A 22,977-nucleotide genomic window follows, 5' to 3' on the forward strand; every position below is an offset into this window, starting at 1 on the left:
TAGGCACAGCTTCAGGTTGCAAAACAATGAACTTTGGCAGGATTAACCACTGGAGAATAACTGAAAAGACAAGTGTACAGTGCCAGAGAGAAACAAGCCGAGACCTGAGGCAAGACAAAGGGGAATACGTGCTCGCTCTTATCCAAGGGAACGATTGAAATAATGGGTCCGCTACACGAGTACGTGCTTTGATGGTTGATATAGTCGTTTTTCCTCTTCCACCTGAAACCAACACGTTCCTACGCGTTTCGCAGGACGTTTTGCTTTAGTTAAAGTGCCAGTTAATCTCATATTTCCTACAGATAACAGATACACAGACTTGGTGAGTCGTGTTATTACTGGACTCATTCGGGTTTGCATGAGTCCTGTCGTCGTCGGCGCTACCTGGGATCTCCGTTTGGGATTACGAAATGCTATTTGAAAACTTGTGCTTTAATCCATTTGGATTTGGGGAAAATCTCGTCCACGACCACGCTCCTCCTCTTTGTGCTGACACTGAAGCGGTGACGGAGAGCTGCGAGTTAGTCTGACACTAAACAGAGGAGGACACGGGATCTCCGGAGAATAAGAAGGATAAACTCACATTTCCGGACAATAGCAGAAGGAGAAAAGATTTCTGAAAGGATCTTTAATCCTAATTCGTGTTTGGTTCTGCGTACCGGACTCCTCTTCTGCAGCATGGCAGCTTTCTGGGTCTGGAATCAGTTAAGTTGTACTTTAGGGTATAATGTTTGTGTTGTTAGTTGATTAAGTAGTGTGTGTTGGAGAATTAACAATGGTTGAACCTGTGGGGTTTGTGGAAGCATGGAGAGCCCAGTTCCCAGAATCCGACCCTCCGTACATGGACCTGAACTCGATGGGGGACATTGAACAGGAGCTGGACAAGTGCAAAGAATCTATCAGTCACTTGGAAAAGGAAGTAAACAAAGAGCGCTTTCGGATGATCTACTTGCAGACTCTGCTTGCAAAAGAGAGGAAATCTTATGATGGGCAGCGTTGGGGTTTTAAGAGGACGCCCCAGGCGAATGACAGAGATCAGTCAGACAGCCAGATGTCCCCTGCACATGAGGCACCGGCAGAGCCGCTGCAGAAGAGGGGGCCAGTGAAGACAGCCAGATGTAAACCACATCCCGAAGGAGAGGTGGATGCAGGGCTACCAGCTAAACACAAAGGTGGCTTGTCACCAGTTTGCCAGGAGTCAGAGACTCCTGAGATCCCAGTGGGGACGGGCTCGGTGGCGGCTCTGAGATCCAACTTTGAGCGCATCAGAAGAGTGAACTCTCACGGTGCTGCAGACAGTAGAGGGCTGTCAGTGATGGCGGGCCAGGAGAAACCATTCTACGTAAACTTGGAGTACCATCACGAGCGAGGGCTGGTCAAAGTCAATGACAGAGAGGTCTCGGACAAGATAAGCACCTTAGGTTCTCAAGCCATGCAAATGGAACGTAAAAGGTCCCTACACTCTGTCCCAATGAACCTGTCAGCCGCCACCGGGGACATCAACAAGGGTGTTCAGAGAGGCAGGTCCACTGAGGGGAACTGTGGCTACAACGGCTCATATGATGACCCTGAGGTCCACCCACACTTCCTCAAAGACAGCGTGGGCCGCTCCGGTGGGGGGAAGTCCGAGCGGCAGCTAGCAGAGTGCCAGCCTTACACCAGTGTGTATGTCGGCGGGATGATGGCTGAGGTTGACACCAGAGTCATTCATATCGGCGGCCGTAGCGTCGAGGAGGACATACACCACACCTGGCCGAGGCGTTCCTACTCCCCTGGCAGTATGGATGAAATCGGAGGCGGATACACGCCGGACTGCAGCTCCAACGAGAACCTGACATCCAGCGAGGAGGACTTCTCCTCAGGTCCGTCCAGTCACGTGTCTCCCAGCCCCACCACCTATCCCATGTTCATGGACAAGAGCCGCTCGCCTTCTCAGCACTCCTTCGAGAGCAGCAGCCCACCCACGCCGCTGTCTCAGAAGCGGCCGAAGCAGCAGGTGACGGTGTCTGAGGCCTCCATCATCGGGGTGCGTAAAACCGGGCAGATCTGGCCCAGTGACGGAGACTCCACCACATCTAGCAGGACCTCCCATGACAACAGTGTTCCAGGAGATCTGGGTAAGTGGTCAGGATATGCATTATTTTCTCAGCCCAATGAGCATGACCTTTAGCATTAACAGTAAAGATAATTTATTTATTTAGTTTATTTATCCGGTGTGGGGGGGGGGTTTAAGTGAAATAAGGCAATGCTTTCTGGCTCCCACACCATGTTTGGGGAGTTATAAATGTTCAAACAAAAGTATGTTTTATTAAACTGAATCCAAGTGTATGGGCCACCACAGAAAACATTTAATTATTGCTTAATTATCATATTTACTCTGTTCTTTCATCTCTTAATTTCTGACCACATCTCAGAATTCTCCTTTTTTTTTTATAACCAAATATGATTAAATCCGTCCAGAAAAGAAGGATGAAGGAAATGCACTTTTAATGAAATCCTAAAACTTGAGCCAGGATAATTTTGCTGCATGTTCCATGTAGTTTCCTTGATTAGAGCTGAGCCATTGGATTGAAGTGGCCCACAAAAAAAGAGGCCAGGTTTGATTGAATTTCTTCCCCAGGTAATGAGGTTGGTTTTTTTTTGTTTTTTTTTAAAACTTTAGTCCATGTTTAGTGAGTCAGAAACACCACATCATTCCAGTTCAGCATGATTTGAGTCTGCACACAGAAAACAGTTTAGCAGGTTGGATCCTGTACGAAATAATAAGCGGATTTCTAATTGTAAGTGCTAGAGCAGCACTTTCATGGGTGTTTTCTTCTTCCTTTGTCAGCAGGCCTGCCCCCTTTTTTTACCCCCTTCTGCTCATTGAGTGGTTCTGCATTCTCCCAGTGATGCTCTGAGTGAGACAGCGGCGGCCCCGGGGCTCCCTGCTCGCTCTCCCCTGTCCACCCCGAGTCTTTTCGCGTCACCACACATCACTGTTGTTGTCCGCCGTGCCGGGTAATTAACTTAAAGGGGTTTGTCTAGCGTGATAAATTTAGGGAGGCTTTTTTTTGTTACGGGATTCGGGTGAAAAAGCCCTGACAACTCATTCAAAAAAAAAGAAAGAATGATTGAGGGGCCTAAAGTGTGTCATGTGAGCTCCAATCAAAGCTCCAGCCGTCAGTGTTTCCTGTTGTTGTATGTGAGCACAATAGGAGAATCAGTCATTGAGCGAGTATTGACATGGTAACAATGTAATGCTGTTAAGTGGGATGAGGCAACACAGCAGCACCAAGGACACAAGGAGGTGGACGTCCCGTTTAACTAGGACGTTTCTCCAAGTGAGCGACGCACGGGGACGCAGAAAAGGGTGAGGATGCAAAAGGGCCATTATGAAATATTCTGCCTCCCCGCCGGCCCAAAACCTCTTTTTCTCTTATCCAGCCTGGGTCAGATTAAGCAGATGAGCAGAATAATGTCATTTATGAAATAATGCTCTCCAAAGCTCCTTGACACAAAGCATGTGACTGCCGATCTAATAGGCATGAGGTGTAGGTTAGCGTGCTGCTGGGATGACTGAAATGTCCAAATTGATTTGACCAGGGTCATTCTGCTGAGCCATTCGTCAAGCCACCGCATATAAGACCATATTGTTGTTCTGTCTTTGTAAATTTAACCCATGATCAAATTATCCAAACGCTTCATGACTTTTTGAGTATGTTGAAGCCAAGAGAGAGAGAGAGAGAGAGAGAGAGAGGCTATTCATTATACAGAAAGCCATTGAATCCAACAGACATAATAGCACGGTACATGCAATTAAAGAAGCATATTTAAAGCCCAGAAATGAGGCATGAAGAGATTTATGTTCCATTACTAACTGTTGCACTTATCCCACTTGGAATACTATAGCACTGGAGAAAGTGCCTAAAAAAGATGGGAGGGATTAAAAACAGAAAAATGCTCATCAAGAGTAAGTGTTATGAAATGACGGATGCGCTCTAAGTCCGTCTTTACCGTTGCCTCCAGATTCTGCATCATCAAACTGCGGATAAAGTCTCAAATGTGTTCATTTCTTCTGCTCAACCCCCCCCCCCCCCCATCCTGCTGCTTTTGTCCAGACGAGACGCTGCTGACATCATGTCACAGCAGCATGCGGGCCTCCTTTTTTTGGATTACTAGTAGTCTGGATTTATTTTCTGATGTTGTAATGTCATCGCTGGGCTCGTTTTCCGGATTAGGCCGGGCAGGCAGCCGGTTTTGAGGTTTTTCAAATAAACAGCTCTTTGTTGTGGTTAGCAGCTTTTTGGGAGCAGTCGGAAAGTTTTTTGGGGGGTCAGAAAGCACAAGAACACCCTCTTAAATCTGTTATATTAGCCAGTAAAACTGACTTCATCTGGTTGCCTCAGCTGTCTGGCTGTTGTGCAGCCTTCCAGTCGGTGGTGATCACACACAGATTCCTGGGGTGTTGTGATCTGCTGTGTGTACGTTCTGCGTACCGTCACGTCCATCCTGGAATATGTGGGCTGTTGAGAGGAACTGATCAGCTGACACAAACAAACCCAGACTTGTCTATCAGAGTGTGCACCATGAAATCTTATGGAATGAAGATGCACTAAATACGACATGTCTCAAGGGACTTTTTTTCTATAAATAGAATAGTAAGAGAGGTCTCCTGGTTTCTGGTTATCTGGGGCATTTGTCAGGCCTCGCAGTGGGAGAGATGGTGATTAGCTGTGGGCCTTTAAAGAGGCCAAGTCTCTGATGGGTCTATTTTGCCATAGTTAATTATCATCACGACAGGGGCATTCCTGTAGCCACAGGAAGGGTCTGAGTATGTAGACTATCTCATGGATAATTTATTACTACATGGTGGTTGAGGTCAGCCAAAAGTGAAATAATAACCTCCGACATTAGCTGAATCATAAAAGGTATCTCTGAGATGTCGCGTCGCATATCTGCCCCAGGACTCCTGCAACCTCCCTGGGTCCCACCTCCTCTCCGTCCCTGTTGTCCCACATTCCTCCATGAAAAACCCCTCCCGATGACTCAAACTACAGACAGGGTCCAGATTCAGCCTGTGACCATAAGTAAATAGTTGATCGTTCGATCCAGGTCCGTTGGACGCAAACACACGAAGTTCTCAGGACCTCGGCGAGATCATTTATGAATGCAGATTAGGTCCTGCCTCACTGCGTGGAGACGGGGCAGGTAGACGGGCCTGACTGGGATTCCTTTGACGCTGATTCAGAGTGTCACACTAGAAGGTCTCTGTCTGCTCTGGCCTGGGTACAGACGTCGGCAGGTCTTGCTGCCTCAGCCGAAGTTGCAGCAGTCAAACTGCTGTCAAACTGCAGACTCATGAATATTTGAGGTCCCTGAAGGAAGCCCAGGCGGGCCAATCGTTGTACCTGGATACCAACATGTGAGGCTTCACTGGTAAAGGAACCTGAAGAATTCAGCCTAACCCATTCCTCCACAAAATGTCCGCCTCAGAGGAAGCGTTGGCAGCTCCATGCTCTGTTGTCTGGAAGCGAGACACCTGTTCTACTGTGCACTGTACTGGGTAAACTGGTGGAAAGCTGGCAGGCCTTCAGTGCACCAGGCAAGGCATTTACAGCTGCTCCTGCACAAAAAACCTTTTGTTCCTCTCTGTTAAAGCTCTTGAGCGATCCCACCCTATTCACCTATTAACTAGTCACACACTCGCATATATGTTTGTCAGGAATAAAAAAATAAAGAAAATAATCTTTGGCATGTTTACGAGTGTGTGGGCCTCCTCAGGCTCAGGGGTCCTCCCTCGTGCTCGGCCTCAGCCCTCTGGCCCTGCTGTCTCAGCTCCCCTCCCTGTCCCACTCAAAGGGCCCTCTGTCCTGCTGGCTGGCAGGGCAAGTGTTTATGGAATGTCTCAGCTGCTTGTTTTTGTGTGTGTGTGTGTGTGTGTGTGTGTGCGCGCTAATGAAATGTTAAGTGTTGTATGAGTTCACCTCTCACTACACCCTGACCTGTGGAGCTTGTTGTGTCCCTGCTCTTTTTTTAAAGACAGAATGTCCTCTTACAATCATAGTGTCAGTGAGGAATGTGCATCATTTCCACAGGTAAATCTGGGACGTTTTTGTATTTTTTAAACGGAGGTTTGTTATTTTAAGGCTACTGGACATGGACGAGGGGGAGTCCAATGTGAAATGGTGGTTTAATACCCTGTTTAGCTAAAGTGGGGCTCATTCACACAGACATCAGTTAGTTTGTGACGCTTTGGCAGATCTAATCTAAATCTGCTCCTTGACTCAACATAGCCCTGCCCAGTTGTTAAATGTTCCCTGGGAAAGGTACATTTCCTGGCAAGCATGCACCGGAATGTAGAATGTTGAAATTCAGCTGCTGCAATTCTGTGTTGTCCAGTCCAAAGTAACAATGAGAGCGTCTTTAAATATGAATAGATTGCGTGATTGGTAAAAAGATACTCATTAAATCCAAACCCCAAGGCTATAAAACACATTACACACACATTTTCGATGCTTTAAATGGTTTAAATTCAACAAAACAAACACCTCACATGTTAATTCTCTACATTGAGTTGAAACCCATTTTGCCAACGTAATCGGTTCAATCCCCTGTTGCCGGGCAGATTATGATGATCCGGTCATGCCGTCCGGTTTATTAATATTCAATTGAGCTAATATTTAATCTCACCTGAAGGTCAAAGTAATTTTTCATGGTGATTAGAATTAAATCTAGAACCAAATTAACTAATGTTTTTTCAGTCAAATGAGGAAAATATCACTATTAAATGAACAGTTATTCCGTTCTGTGTCACAGCCACTGGCTGCTTGTCTGTGTATATTTTCACAGACTGAAATAACTTCCAGCCTTTGATTCTCAGCGTTCTGCTGTGCTGTGCGATGGATCGGTCTGACCACTGTGAGCTATTTCAACACACTGATTAGTAGGTGTGCTGGGCCGGGTGGGTCTTTTCATACCCACACTGCTTCACGCTCGGGAGTAATTCTAGGCCGACGAGTGTTGGTGGGCCAGCCCTGTGCCATTAAAGGGCCTCCTGACCCTGCACAGGCTGCAGATAATCTTGCCCCCCCACCCTCCGGTGATGATGATGATGATAAAGTTGATTATGAGATTTCCAACGTTTGTTGCCAAAGCAAACACAAGCATGCAGAATATTTCTCGACAAGGTGAACTCACAGCACGGGGGAGTGCTGCGCTGCCTGTAGTACAGTTATTTATTGTTTTCTGGAAGCCTTCTTGGAAACAGGATTGGAATTCTCGTAGCTCAGCACATGATAACGTAGATTTTGGGATGTCCGTAGTTGATGAAAACTAATAGGATGATGCTGTGACCACGTTTACCTTTGGTTCAAGTGGGGCAAAATCCGTATTTGAAGCGTAGTGGGGCCATAATTCATTGACTTTATGCTGACCTTGAGTGTCATTGGCCAAGTGTCCAGGATGGTGTTTAACTGGTGCCTGACGTTTTGGAAAGGCCGTGCCGGAAAGTTCTCATCCCAGTTTTCCGCGGAGGCCTCCGCTGGTGATGATGTCATTGCCTCAGAGTGGTGGTGCGTCCAGACCGAAACGTGGAGTCACATTGTTGAAAACTATTGAAACAATTTAAATCAAGTTCCTGACCTCTTCTCTCGCGCCCTGCCTGTACAACCTCAATGACTCCTGTTTCCCCAGTTACCACCCAGTCCACGGGGGGAATCCATTTGCTGGAACAGTAAAGTGGTGCTATGCTTTTAACGCCACCTCACACCGGCCTCCTCTGGTGCTTTCATTCCAAAGTTGCAGGTTTTTTTCCCCCTGGATCCATAAATCCATTAGCATGACAGCAGCAAAACTGGCCTCCGCCGCGCCTTTTCTGCTCTTTGGTACATTATTGATGCTTCAATCTCATTTGCAGCCTTTTCTGTGCATGATCATTTGGGAGTTAGATTGTGTGCAGCCCCCCGCTGTTTGTGTGGGTGGTCAATACGTTCACAGCAGGGGGCAATGAGCAGGTCTCTGATTTCTCTCCCGGTTAGATTCCAGGCACCAGTCTGCCTCCCTCCAGCTATTTTAAAATCCACTGATGGCCAATCGATCATCATTGGCTGCACTGTGGCAAAATGTGGGATAGCTGCTATTCTGGTTTTCAGGGACGAGTCATTAAATTTGTATTTAAAATCCAGGTGGAGCGCATTTGACCCAAGGCCCCTCTCCCTGAACTTCCCAGAAACCTCATCTGCATGATTATTTCTGAGATATCTCTGATGCTGCATCATCATCTCTGCCGCACATCTGTCACTCTGCCGCTTCATCTCTGCGGATTAGGATCAGAGATTTTGAATGTGGCTTTGCTCTGTCATCGCTAGAACGTCCATCATCCTCCCCGTGCTGTGCTGCAGAGGCTCGTGTTTACATGCTAGAGGAAGGAAAAGCATTTGACGGCTGATTATTTTCCAGAAGGGGAACCAGTTGTTTGGACAAGTTCCTATACGTTCTATTTTTAGTCAGGCTGTTTAGTGCAACAGTCTCAGGGAGCAAAGAAGCACGTCGCTAATACATCATAATGCATTTTTGCTTTGCTGACATCAGTGAAATAATTCTTGAAAAACAGAAAATGACAGAATTTGCAGACAGTCCAAAAACCAAATCAGCTCAGAGCAGCTCACAGTCACATCTGCTGGGCTCACCAATCTTATGTAATGTCATTAGAATGTATTTATCAGATCTCTGTTGCATGGTTGGATCCACTTAAGCTGCAGCAGGCTGACTGTGGAAATGTCAGGATTGCTTTGCCCCCATCCATCCTACTGCGTGATATATTACTCCCTGAGAGTGGAAACGGGACATTTGTCATGCTCTACTCGGCTGGCAACATCTCAAGTTTTAGTTGTGTGTGTGTGTGTGTGTGTGTGTGTGTGTCTCAGATGATTGATACAGACGATAACATTAGCTGAGCTAATAACCTCTGTAAAACCCGTCGAAACCCAAATCTGTCTGCTGGTAGATTATATGAAAAAGGAAACTGAATCTAAATCAAGGGTGGATAAAGAAAGAACAAATACAAAGAACCACCCGTCAATATGTGCTCAAAGAGGTTTATTTAGCACAGTTTTTCATCCCTGACCGGAAGACTGTGACTCCTGAGCAGGGTGGAGGAACATCAAGCCTGGTTAACTGGATTTGATTAGTTTTCTAAACATATCATAGTGCTTCTCAAATGCACCTAGAATGTAAATATGATCCCCTCGAATGCGTGTGAGAACTGTTTGTGAGAGGACGACCTTGTGCTGAAAGCCTGCTTCCCCTCTGAAACGGATGAGTCGGTGAATTTTCCGGGCAGACCTACCCGGACACTTCCTCAGTGTGCTAGGCTGTGAGCAGACGCTCACCAGGATCCCATGTCTCACTCGTGCCACGGCCAAACCAAGCCCGTTCACCCCCAACTGCTTCTATTATAGACACAAACGGCCATTGAACATATCATTTTTAGAGCCCGCTCTTTGCTCCTTCATGTTTGCGGTGTTTTTCCATGCTCCGACTGTTTGCTTTGCCTGTGTTAGGGGAGGGAGGATGTGTTATTCATCCTTGGTGGAGGGAGGGGTGTATAATCTCTGTGGAACACAGAGTGGCCTTTCACATGGACTTCCCCTGTGTTCTGAAGCTGTTTGGCCTGCGCCAGTCTCTTCTTCACGCAGTCAATAGAGCTCTCTGCCCCTCTGCCGGGCCTTTTGTGTTTGCTCGGGTCCTTTGGATGTCATCCTGTCAGTCCGCCTGTCCTCCAGGCCTCTCCAGGGTGACTTTGATTTATCCTCCCCCAGTTTCTGGAATCCTCTCTTTCCTGTTTTCACGCTGTCCCGAACCAGTTTTGCAGCCTGTGGTTAACAGCACAGATTTGAACGTATCTGCTGTACGTTGCGTTGTCATCCTGCGTCAGCCAGCTGCTACATCTTTGACGGTGATAATGGTGATAATCAGGGTGATAGCGCTGGTGAGTCAGGGGTTGTGTCACGCAAATTACGGTATTCTTTGATCCTCTCAGTCTACTAAAATGTCAAAAATCATAGGGTGACATACACAACATATATTTGTCACTTGTTAAACTTGTTTCTGGTTTCTCAATTGGGGGTTGCAGTGTGGCATTTCAGCACCGTACAGCAAAAGTAGTGATTTTGTTTGTGTTGCTTATTGACAGATGTCCACAAAATCAGATTAGATTAGATCTTTAGTATTTCCAGACATCAGTAATGACCACAAAATATGAATTGCTGTACAAATACACAGTTCTGCTGCTGTTTTCACTGCAAATATTGCATATGTCACAGATTTGTAAAGGTTATAGAGGATGTAAGACAAATGAAAGCAAAGGATTCCAACCGGATCATGCCATAACATCATATTGCCATTTAAAGTTGTGGAGAGACGCAGATAACAGATATTCTGCCTTCTGCCTGTGTCTGCTTGATGAATGTTAGTCCAACATTTACTGTCCCCCTTGTCTATCCACCCTCTTCAGAGGCTCATTAAGCACTGAAAGTTCCTCCAGGTTTAAATGACTAACTTTGTCTGACATTTGCTGCTGAACCATGTGAATAAAACTAAAACAGCTGTACAAGTCTGTGAAAATGCTCCATTAGCGATGATGTATTCCAGGTTTGCTGACAATGTCTTTGACTCGTGAATATATCAGAGGATAACTGATGGGATGGGTACTCATTTGGGTTTAGAGGAGGGGAATTTTCCATCTTTCTTGAGCTGTTTTTTTTTGTCTGGTGTGGCAGAACACACAGTCGCTCTGGGGGCGTCATCGGGCTGAGCAGCGCACACTGAGGGACAGGAGCATGAAAATCAATATTATTCCCATAGACTGATATAACGTTGCGGCTTCTAAGTGTACGTTAGACCTTATGAGGATTGTAATGCTCAGGAAGTGTCTTCTTGCTGAAGGCTTGTGACCTTTGACCTGCTTCTCAGCTCAAATACCTTTCCCCTCGTGATTTCATAGTGTGATTTCTCCATGAACTAGCAATGTATTGACGCACCATGTGACTATTGTCCTTTGACTCCCGCAGAGGTGCCCTACAGCGAGACTCCCTCGTCATACGGCTATGACCTGGAGGAGAACTTGCGTCGCCACGACCCTCTGTCCTACGGCGGCTCGCCCCCGTCCTCACCGAGGCTACGATCCAAGAGCCGCAGCAGCCGGGACACCCAGTCCTCAGGTTCCCTGGAGTCCACACTGTCGGTAATGATGCTGACACCGACATGACTGTTGATTCTTCTTTTCCTTGCAGTTACGTTTAAACTGTTAGAATAACGGATTGCTTTCATGCACACGGTAGTTTATATTGGGAATCTTAGCAAAAGGGCCTCCCTAGTTCTGTCATTTTTCCATCAGCGCTATATTTGGATGCATGCTGCAACGCCGCTGCTAATAAATGGCCCAAACCAGAAAATCCACACCCTCCAGTTCGTGTAATAAATGACATCACTCCGTGTGTAAAGTGAGCCTTTTCCAAACTGCAGAAGTGCCCTTCAGTCAGTAAATAATCCTGCCGCTCTGAAGCGTCACACTTAAATGAACCGTAGGTCCAACAGATGTTGCAGAGCCGCACAGCTCCTCCCCCTCCTCCTCTGTTCCTGTCCTATCTGTGGTATTCTTCTCCTCTGATGTGCACACTTGTTGATCTTTAAAGTCTAAACCGTGGTGGTGGAGTTGGGGGTTGGGGGCCCGCTGAGCCTACAGCTGTTTTTGTAACGCAGCTACCATAATGGCACAGCTTGATACAGCTTTTCTTGTTGCTCCACTCATTTTTTTTGCTGACATGATAGCCGACACCAGCTTGACTGATGGTTCTGGACATTGTGGAACAACTACTCCTGCACTAGAACCCCATCTGTCTCTGGTGCAGGCCTCTTGGAATGTACAACTCCTACAGAGTTTAATCATACGGAGGCTGTGGTTAATCCCACAACTGTTATCTGCAGTCTGAGGTTTGCGGGGGTGTGTGGGCAGTTCATCAAAAACAGAACCCATTTACCCGTACCTCATCCTTTGTGTTGAAGCACGGGCAGCATGGGTACGACCGTGGCCTTTTGTCTTCATTTTGTGTATCCTCCACACCCTGTGGTGTGTATCAGGTGGAGCTGGACCAGGAGAAGGGGCTGGAGATGAGGAAGTGGGTTCTCTCTGGAATTCTGGCCAGTGAGGAGACCTACATCAGCCAGCTGGAGGCCCTGCTGATCGTACGTTTAATTCAAGTCACTTTTATCAGTATGAACTACAGTCTCAGTGTGCGTTGGCCCCACTTTGGAAAAAACCACTGAGTCTGAGTGTGTCCAACCAGCCTATGAAGCCCCTGAGAGCCGCAGCCACCACCTCACAACCGATGCTGACCATCCAGCAGATCGAGACCATCTTCTTTAAGGTTCCAGAGCTTCACGAGATCCACAAGGACTTTTATGATGGCCTGCTGCCCCGGGTTCAGGACTGGGGCCACCAGCAGTGTGTGGGGGACCTCTTCCAGAAACTGGTACTCTTTCTTAATTATTATTATCTTGCAGGTTTAGTGGTGGTTTCTTCAGGGATATGAAAAATATTCTCTGTAGTTTGACTTTAACACTTAGAACAACCTCTTCTAAGCTAATTAAAACCTTTGAAAACTCTTTGAAAACCTGATGCTGTTGCCTCATGAGGTAAAACAGACCATACGTCCTTCATCTCAGTAACTTTCAGAAAAGTAATTACAGCGCTTCTTAAATCCCCTAAAGCGGGGAGCATTTTAGGGGTAAAGGTGGGATTCTCTGGCTGCTGCTAATGTTTAGGGGGATTTTGCAGTTCACATGTGAGCAGACTGCCTAGAGGCGTCTCCTGGCCAGATTAAAGCATCACTTCCCCACATTACAGGCTGTAAAAGAGAAGAAAACACTCTATAGGAGGCCACCATATATGAGTTGAGCTGCTGAAAGAACAAGATGAAAAGCAATGACAGTTGGTGGTGGTGGTGGGGGGGGTTATATGTTTGCACATGTGAGCAAACTCTGACTCAGAACTGAAATGATTTTAATAGTAATGCTGAACAGTATCTTATCAGAGCTCATAAAAGTCCAAAATGTAAGCCACCGCCCGCCTCTCCTCTGCTTGTGTTCTGAAGGCCAGCCAGTTAGGAGTGTACCGCGCCTTCGTGGATAACTACAAGGTTGCTGTGGAGACGGCAGACAAGTGCTGCCAGGCTAACGCTCAGTTTGCTGAGATATCTGAGGTATGTAATCGGGGAAAGCGACAGTATTTGATGCTGCGCAGCTGCCGTGGACCAGCGATGACAGGGCGGGTTTCTGGGCGTGTAAAGACACCCGCAGCTTTTAGCAGCAGTGCTGATTGTGATAATTGTGCTGCGGGGCAGTTTTAATGGGGCTCCTTTTCTTCTGAACGTTGTCTTTGGTGTCTTCCTGCCAGAATCTCAAGGTAAAAAGCTCCAAGGACTGCAAAGACCAGTCGGCTAAAAATTCACTGGAAAGTACGTAGTGATCAAAATGAAAGACCAGCGCTTATCTTAATCGATATTGTTGGTGGCTCCTGATCTTCCACTTCCTCTCACAGACCTTCTGTACAAGCCGGTGGACAGAGTGACGCGCAGCACGCTCGTGTTGCACGTAAGTCATCAGTCGCGATGTAAAAAGGGCTCTGATTCCAGCTTAGGGACGCTGATTTTTCTCTTTTTTTCTCCCCCTCACTTATTCTAGGACCTTCTGAAGCACACACCCTCCAGCCACCCAGACTATCCGCTCTTGCAGGACGCCCTACGCATCTCTCAGAACTTCCTGTCTAGTATTAACGAAGAGATCACCCCTCGCAGACAGTCCATGACCGTTAAAAAGGGAGAGGTCAGTATGGAAAACTAGGCTAAGTCGTGAATCTCTTTCCATTCAATGAGTTTATTGCTGCTGTATACAAGACACTCGACAATATGAAGTCTATAAAAGTGATTTCTCGACTTTAGCAGTTGGTACGGTTTTAAGCAGAGGTCAGGCTGGAGTAGGCAGAACTTTTCCCCTCTCTGGAGTGCTGGTTCCCTCTGCCAAGGACATTTTTCAGTGGTTTGAATGGTGCGGTGGCCCAGTGATGAGGCCCTGCACCACAATGTTCACTCCCTCTACCACTCCAACTTTTATTTAGTTTATTTGCTCAGTGAGTCACTAACTTCCACCCGATTTTGTCTTCAAGCTCAGAGCACATTTTCTATAAATAATGCAAACAGCATCTCATATTTTTCCAAAAGTGTCCATATCAGACACAGAAAAACAGAGATGCGGGTGACAGGAGGGCTCTCTTGGAGAATGACAGCTCTTCCAGGATGGACACTTTCAGTAGTTGATGCATTTTAATTCTTGTAAATGTTAATGACTGATCAGCCACCATGACTTGCCTAACATTTCCGATGCGACATGACGGTATTGTGATGTGTCTTTATTAAATATTATTAGACTTCACATCAGCGTGAGAAATGTTCAGAGAATCCCTGATGTAATTGTTAGTGTACCAGAAGTTGTCTTTAGCTTTCCTCTAGTATCATCACAGACTTTAGTGGAGAAAAATGAATATTTTGAATATTTTAAAAACACTTGATCTGAGTGTCTTAACTAATTTATATTTTTGTTGTTTGGGGTATTTTTATTTTCCTTGCAATTCCTTTGTAGCTGACATTATTTAAACACACCTTGTTGTTCTCTAAATGACCCTACAATACACTTCTGTTGAAGTGATTGTGGATTTCACAACCATAACTGCCCCCCCCCCCCCCCCCCCCCCCCCCCCCTTCAGTTTCATATCATGAGGGTTGACGGTAAACTCTCAGATCTCGAGGTGTCTGGAAAGATGCAATAAACTCGGAGTGAGTCAGGTTGCTGCTGAGTCAGCGCGGTCGGTCTGCTGCAGTGGTGAAGGAAGCGGAGCGTAGAGGAAGCTCGTGACAAAGCAAGGCAAACACTCCAGGCAAAAGGCGGCCGCAAACCAGGAAAACATGCCGTTTGCTTCCACGCTCACTCCCATCCTTCCTCACCAGCCTCAACCCCACTTCCCAGAAAGTGCTCCTATCAGACAGGCTGTCCCACCAAACTTCTGAATCAGATGACCCGAACGAGAACTTCCTTTTCTTTTGCGGGATCCTGCTTTACCCACCAGGATGTGATATTTAATCAGAGGAACGCTCTAGAATGTTTTCTAGGAAGGCTGAAGACAAATAAGCAGCCACTCGACATCAGCGTGAAGTCTGAGATGCTTCTTTTTACTATTGTTGATGTTTCTCCACGGTGGCCTGTAATTACCGCGTAGCCCTGCGACTGTGTTTCGGTCCACTTGTCGTACATGCCGCACCGCTCATCATCTCGTTGCAGCAGCACGCAGCACGATTGCACAGTCGTGAGGGCGAGCGGCGCTGCAGCGCTTGTTTTTCCATCGGGTTATTGACCTGACTCGTGGTCATATTTGAGTCCCACTACAATAAGCGGATGTCACCCTGCCACCTCTTCTCTGAAACCAGGACAGCTCCGAACACATTCGCCGGCCTGTAATCAGCCCGCGTTGAACCAGGGGGGTTAGACATCGGAACAGGGAAACCGCGCTGGAGCGATTTCCTTGTTTTTGCTGAACCGCGGTCAGCGTGGGCAGTGTCCGTAAAAACAGCCTCAGCTCAGAGGTCAGGTCTGGTCGGGTGGGTCGACACAAGCGGCTGCAGGAAGGGCTCATGACATCGGGTCATGCCTGCGACCTCAAGCTGGGTGGCTCAGCCAGCACTGGAGGCAGCTCTGCAATTAGCATTCATCTTTTAACTGATTCTTTCGAGAAAACTGGGGAAATATTTATCTGGATTTAAACCCTGTTTGGTTTTGGGCTCGTTAAATTGAAATAAAATGTATTTAAGCCTTTAAATTCAAAATATAGTGCAGGAAAAAAATGGGCTGTGTTGATATCACAAGTGCTCCAGCTGCATTCCTTCACTTTATTCGTTGACATTGACGTAGCTGTAACCTGGGAAGTTTGAGCTGGCGGGTGAAAGGATGTTCTGCAGAGACATGCCTGTGTTCTCCACGTCCCAAATTTTGTTGTGATTGTGTTGACACGACAGTTGCGTTGCACCATTTCGCAATAACCGAAGCCACGGGCAAACATCTTGTTTTGTAAAGCCCAAATATGAAAATGGGCACTGATTTTAAACTGGACTATCCTTGATCGTGGCGGCGTCACGTGACGTCCTCTCTGTTGGGCAGAACCGTCAGCTGCTGAGGGATCGCTTCATGGTGGAGCTGGTTGAAGGTTCCAGGAAGCTCCGACACGTCTTCCTGTTCACCGACCTCCTGCTCTGCGCCAAGCTGAAGAAACAGGCTGCGGGGTGAGTCCATGACCAGCTGGCGGGGTTCTGATGAGAACATGGAGAAATATACAAATATATGTGGGCAGAGTGTCAGTATGCATGTTTGTTGTCTTCCAACAGAAAAGGTCAGCAGTACGACTGCAAGTGGTACATCCCGCTGGCTGATCTGACCTTTCAGACCATCGAAGACTGCGAGTCCACCCCGATCCCGCTGGTCCAGGACGAGGAGATCGACGCCATGAAGATCAAAATATCTCAGATCAAGAATGAGATTCAGAGAGAGAAGGTGGGCTTGTAAATATGTAAACCAAGGCTAAGAACCATTCTCAGAGGATATGAGGAGAGAATGGAAGTAACGGCTGCAGTGACATCAGAACAATGACAGCGTTGTCTCAAGGCCTGAAGGCAAACTAAAATAAAATGGGGAAACTGAGGCTGTGAACAGAGAAGATGTCTAGACGGGAGTGCTGGATGACATTAACCTCGTCATGGTTGGTCTGCAGAGAACCACCAAAGGATCAAAGGTGATTGAGCGGCTGAGGAAGAAGTTATCAGAACAAGAGTCCTTGCTCCTGCTCATGTCCCCCAACATGGCCTTCAGGGTGGCAAACCGAAATGGAAAAGTGAGTGTTCAGAGGGAAGATTCAAACTCAAATGTAGTGCACGTTGACTGAGGAAGCGAGCATCCTGGTTGCGGTTATAGCGGTGCTGCCCTCTGCTGGTCAACGTTTTGACATTACAGCACGAGAAAGGAAGAGGATGCCTGATTATTTCTCTTTTTTCAGGGCTTCACATTCCTCATCTCCTCTGACTATGAACGTGCTGAGTGGAGGGAGATCATCCGTGAGCAGCAGAAGAAATGTGAGTGTCTGTTAACTTATTACCCTTGGAATATGTTCTCCACATTGGCCAGTAAAAGGCAGTGAGTTCTTAAATGCACTTTTCAAACGGCGACGTTCAGTAATGTCATTGCGCGGACGCGGTGTTACATTTGCGGCCACTAGAGGGAGACAAAATACTGCAGGTTGAATTTGAAGTCCAGCGCGTAAATACGACTTGTTAAAAATGTATTTGTGGGGTTTTTTAGTTTGTTTTTGGTATTTTTAAACCTTTTGTTAGGTTCACATGTAGGAAATCTGAAAAACCCTCTCAGAAAAAAAGGTTTTTAAAAAAGATGTTAGAAGCATATTAGTATAAAAGAGTTGTGTTTAATTGTCTTCATGCAGGCTTTAAAAGTTTCTCTCTGACATCGCTGGAGCTGCAGATGCTCACTAATTCATGCGTCAAACTTCAGACCGTTCACACCATTCCAATGACCATGAATAAGGAAGGTATGTTTTGCAAAATAATGCCCTCTTTTAACAATAAATATTTATATCCATACAGTTTGTTTAACATCCTCAGCATTGCTCTCCCCAGATGACGAATCATCCGGCTTGTACGGCTTCCTGAACGTCATTGTTCACTCGGCATCTGGACTGAAGCAGAGTTTAAGTGAGTTTTTCTCCTGTTTTTCCACCAGAAAACCCTCATTCTGCGAGTACTCAGTATCATCACCCTCTGGGTTTCTTCAGCCTCATCTGTAGCTCTCCAGCTGTCAGCTCGGAGCAGCTGCAGGGGGAACATTTGGGATTAGCCGGGAACGCTGTGTGCGAGTCACTTCAAATTAGTCTTTTTTTTTTTTTTTAATTCTCTGCCTGCTCAGGCTCTTTTAGCACCTGTCGCCATAAAACAAGCCAGTGGCGCCGCTCGAATTTTTGATATTTCTCACAGACTCTATGTCTTCTCTAGATCTCTACTGCTCCCTGGAGGTGGATTCATTTGGCTACTTTGTCAATAAAGCCAAAACTCGCGTGTACAGGGACTCCACGGAGCCCAACTGGAATGAGGTGAGAGCGCAGATCAGACAAGGGGGGTTGTTGTTGGGCTGGGAAAAACTGCAGCGCGTCCCTGAGAGCCTACGCTAACGGGTGCCCGTTGTGTTCTGTGTGGCAGGAGTTTGAGATCGAACTGGAGGGCTCGCAAACACTCAGGCTGCTCTGTTATGAGAAGTCCTGCAACAAAATCAAGCAGAGCAAAGAAGATGCAGAGATGACAGACAGGATCATCGCCAAAGGACAGATAAAGGTACTGACACAAACTTAAGGGAGGAAAAGGATTCCGGGTTGATTAAAAGTTTATTATGCACAAAACAAGAAAGTTGAGAGAACGAGGACCTGTGGGGATTGATAGAGGTTCCTGGGTAATGACGGCTGTCAAGACCAGCGGCACTGACGTTTCTTTCTATTGTTTTGTCTGATCTTCTGAGTCCTTTAATGCTGGAAATAAAGATCTGAGTTGGCTGAGAGGCCACTTCAGTTTGACCCCTGATAGGTTGTTTGGACAGAGGACAGATTAGACTTTGGGTGGACCAAATGGAGCCTCTGGCAATCTTCCATCCTGAGAGAGAGAGGGAGAAAGAAAGGGATCAGCCAGTGAAGGGATTTCCCTGCTAGACAGGTGGCTCACAATACTCAACAGCCTTTCTTCCTTTACTTCTCTATAATACATCCAGAATTCAAGTTAAAGGGTTACTCCAACAACTTTATACGCCATCCTCCTTACACGCACCGTATATAAGCTCACACTCTCTTTCACACAGACTTGAGAACAAGAAACAATCACAAAAACGTGCGAATGGCTCCGAGCATTTCCGAGGAAAACACGTGGATGAATATTGTTCCGAGTATAAATGAGGAAAGTCCCGCTGAAGATCCTGATTCAGACAGTAGATTTCTGGCCAGCGCTCCTCACAGTGACACTCATGTGCACATGGGTAATGAGGGTAGGAGGGGATTCTCAGGAGCTAATCCCCCAAATCCATCAGGGAAGTAGAACAACACAGAAGCAAACGTGCCTGGCAGCCCGCCTGGCTTTGTTCCTTTGTTCCGACTCCTGGATCAAACCTTTCTCTACTCAAGCGATGCTGCCGCAGGCCGGCGCCACTGGGAGTTGTGTTGGGATTCGGCTCGAAAACATCTGGGAAGATTGTCGAGACTCTTTGAGACGATGCGTTCAGTGACCAGTTGCTCAGGGAAGAACGACCTGCTCCTGTTAGTTTGTAAATCAGCACAACGTGGGTCCGCTCGCTCGCTGAAGGCTGCTTTTTGAAGTTGAGTCACACCGATGCCGGAGAGAATGAGTGAGTACGGTCCTAACGAGGAGGAGGGTGTGGATCAGCCCGCTTCGGAGGAAGGAGACGTGTCTCCGAGAAAAGCCCCGAGCTCTGGGGCCTGTCTGTGGGACAGAGTCCGCAGCAGGCTGCTCAGACCGAAGGTAAAGAACGGACCGTTACCGAAGCTCTGGGCTAAAAAAAAGTGTAACCTTTTTTACCTACATCTTCATCTTTTATAGGAGTGTTTTAGACGCGGACTCTCGGTATTAAGATTTAGATTTTAGCCTTTTAATTCCCCGAAAACACTTCACCGAACAAAGGATTATCTGAATGGGATTTCTTTGGGGCAACAGCATCTGCCACGTTGGACAGGCGCAGCACGCAGGGGATGGAACATAACGTTGTCACATTACTCATACCTGATCACCGGTTAAATCCTGGCATTAGTCGAAAATAGATCAGCTGCACCGGTTCGCACCAGCTGGCCGTACGGATGTTTGTTTACGTGCGTCTGACAAATGTATTAGCTCTTATTTATGTGACTAGTGACCGTGTTCCCTCAAGATTTATGTTTTAGAAAGGTCACCTGGGGTCAGAGAAGTAGCGGCTGCAGGGCTGCAGCCACGCTTCTGCTTTACTGCTGTTGTGAAACCCAAGAGGTTCGACCTCTGACCCCTTTATATCACGCTGCCATCCTTCTGCTGCACAGTTACGCAATTTTAAATAAAAGCTGGCACTGATCCGAGCCGACCGCATCCGGGATTTTATTGCAAATAGGAATTGGTTGGGGGGAAAAAGTGAGGCTGTGACTTTTAAACGTTGTATTTGTGTTTTTGTAGCTCGAACCACAGACGTTGCAGAACAAAGACTGGCAGAGGACGGTCATCGGCATGAACGGGGTGAGTCTTCCACCGTCACACACCGTGTTCTGGTCTGTGCACCTTTAGAGGACAGTCGGAACACGCGTACACCGACCACGAGAGTGACACTGTTAAAAGTCACGTGTGATTATTAATTAAAGACTTCTTTGTTCCAGATTGATGTGAAACTGTCCATGAAGTTCACCAGCAGAGAGTTCAGTCTGAAGCGGATGCCCTCACGCAAACAGTCTGGAGTCTTTGGAGTGAAGATCAACGTCGTTACTAAGTCAGTTTAGCGTTAGCGCCTTTGGTGAATTTTAAATATTGTATTCAGCTTATTTGTGCTAAATACCTCCGCGTTGTCCAGCCTGTCTTCATTTAAATGGCTCCTATGCTTCGTCCTCGTCAGGCGGGAGCGCTCTAAAGTCCCCCTCATCGTGAGACAGTGCGTGGAGGAGATCGAGCGCCGAGGGATGGAGGAGGTGGGGATCTACAGAGTGTCGGGCGTCGCCACTGACATCCAGGCCCTGAAGGCCGCTTTTGACTCTAGTGAGTTTAATCGGGTCGTTCGACTCAGCTTTATGCTAAAAAAACCAAAACAAAAAGAAGGGAACTGAACGTTTCCTCCTGTAGACAACAAAGACGTGTCCATGCTGATGAGGGAGATGGACGTGAATGCCATCGCTGGAACACTGAAGCTGTATTTCCGTGAGCTGCCAGAGCCTCTTTTCACCGACGAGCTGTACCCAAACTTTGCTGGAGCCATCGGTCAGTGACGGCCTCTTGTCTCCTGGGGCGGGTGCTGCCAGGTCTCGTGATCCCAGCTCATGTTCACTGCTCTTTGTCTCCTGCAGCTCTCTCTGACAGTGTGGCCAAAGAGAGCTGCATGCTCAACCTGCTGTTGTCGCTGCCCGAGCCTAATCTGGTCACCTTCCTCTTCCTGCTCGACCACCTTAAAAGGTCGGAGTCGTTGTCAATATGTGTCTTTGAGTCCTGATTGATGATGTAAAAAAGTGTTCAGAGATGAAAAATAACCCCCTATTTCCTCCAACATTTGCAGTCGTTTCAGCTGTTGGTGGTTTCATTTGGTATTTTTGGGCTTCTCCCGCAGGGTGACTGAAAACGAGGGCATCAACAAGATGTCTTTGCACAACCTGGCCACGGTTTTTGGGCCCACGTTGCTTCGGCCATCTGAGAAGGACAGTAAGATCCTGAACAGCCCGCAGCCCATTTCCATGAACGACAGCTGGTCTCTGGAGGTCATGGCTCAGGTAAGGCACTTAAACGCCATCGTGGAAACTGGCACGTGGGATGTGGGTCTGATGGCAGTGTTTCTGCAGGTGCAAGTCCTTCTCTACTTCCTCCAGCTGGAGAGCATTCCAGCGCCCGACAGCAAACGTCAAAGCCTCCTCTTCTCCACCGAAGTATGACGGCAAAGTGCTTCAGTCAAATCTTCCTAGATGTCCTCAGCAGAGGACAGGATGCTGCTGCTTTATGCTGAAGATACTCAAATTAGCAACCAGGTGGAGCCTTTATGCAGCTTTGGACGGGCCAAAGCATCTGTTTGGAGCAAATATTTTCCATCTTCTTACAAACATGCACCTGTCAGAGGTGCATTTAATATAGCATTCCTAATTTAAGTGAATCTCCACCTTATTTGCTGTATTCACGCCCCCCACGCCTCTGTCTCTGTGCTGTCCCAGCTCAATGTCTGAGTCGTTCTTTTCTCTGTACGTGTTTTTTCGTTCCCCCAGTGTTATTCGACTTGATTCTAAGTTTGTCTGTGCCAATGTTTCCCTGCTGATGACCGATAGAATATTTCAGTCAACGTCTTTATGTTTACACACGTAACTTTGTACAGAATGACACAGCAACATGCCGGCGTGTTGGCCTAACCTCACCGTGTCTCAACCATGTCTCAACCATGTCTCAACCATGTCTCAACCATGTCTGGATCCATGGGTCCATCAGAGGACACATGCAACCTGTTCCGTGTATGATGTTTTGGTTTTTGCACAACAGTTTCTCAAACGTTTTGGGTCCAAATTCTTTCAACCCCTGGACTTTATTTAGTTCCAGCTGACGTTTGTTACTCTGCGCATTCCTTCTCCGCGCTGAACAAAAGCATCTTTAAAAATGAGCGCACCTGGAAATGATCTGACCCTCGGAGGAGAGCAGAGCTGTTTACTCGTACCTGTCTACTGCTTAAATAACGTGTTTCTCGTGCAATCGTTTCGCTTTCCCTTCCATGTAAAAGCAGCGTCCTGCCATTTTTATTTCTTGTTCCAAAACCACTTTGAGTATCTCTCCCTAATACAACTTACAGCCCTGAGGGTGTGTGATGTATGTAAAATAAGCAATCATTTGTAGTGATTTGTAGACTGACTAGTGTGGCTCCTGTATGTGTTATTTATGTAAATAAAACTTGATAATATTACACTTACAATGTGTCATTTCTTACAGACAACGTGTAAAAGTAATACCTGAGTAGAAGCAAATACTCGTCCATATAAATAATAAGTAACTATTTAAAGTTTACATTTTGATCTGGGTTTCTGTAAAGCACAGCCAGACAATCTTGATTGTTAAAGACACTAAATAAAGTTAAATTAAA

The 22,977-nt window shown here is 46.8% G+C and overlaps 1 protein-coding gene across 1 annotated transcript; it reads left to right on the top strand.

Moving 5' to 3' along the window:
• The first annotated feature begins 6 nt into the window (after nt 1–6).
• Nucleotides 7–22,809, top strand: si:dkey-91m11.5 (PH_BCR_vertebrate and RhoGAP_Bcr domain-containing protein). Its single transcript, XM_057033245.1, has 23 exons — nt 7–2,117; nt 11,052–11,224; nt 12,121–12,225; nt 12,327–12,512; nt 13,134–13,241; nt 13,436–13,496; nt 13,580–13,632; nt 13,723–13,863; nt 16,246–16,367; nt 16,470–16,635; nt 16,853–16,972; nt 17,135–17,210; nt 17,576–17,680; nt 17,769–17,843; nt 18,141–18,238; nt 18,345–18,476; nt 20,343–20,402; nt 20,540–20,649; nt 20,773–20,912; nt 20,997–21,131; nt 21,218–21,323; nt 21,475–21,634; nt 21,704–22,809. Exons 1-23 carry the CDS (start codon nt 776–778, stop codon nt 21,791–21,793), a joined length of 3,864 nt encoding a protein of 1,287 aa, XP_056889225.1. The 5' UTR covers nt 7–775; the 3' UTR covers nt 21,794–22,809.
• Nucleotides 22,810–22,977: the final 168 nt, after the last annotated feature.

Source organism: Takifugu flavidus, chromosome 5 (assembly GCF_003711565.1).
Source record: "Takifugu flavidus isolate HTHZ2018 chromosome 5, ASM371156v2, whole genome shotgun sequence".
NCBI classification, from domain to species: Eukaryota; Metazoa; Chordata; class Actinopteri; order Tetraodontiformes; family Tetraodontidae; genus Takifugu; species Takifugu flavidus.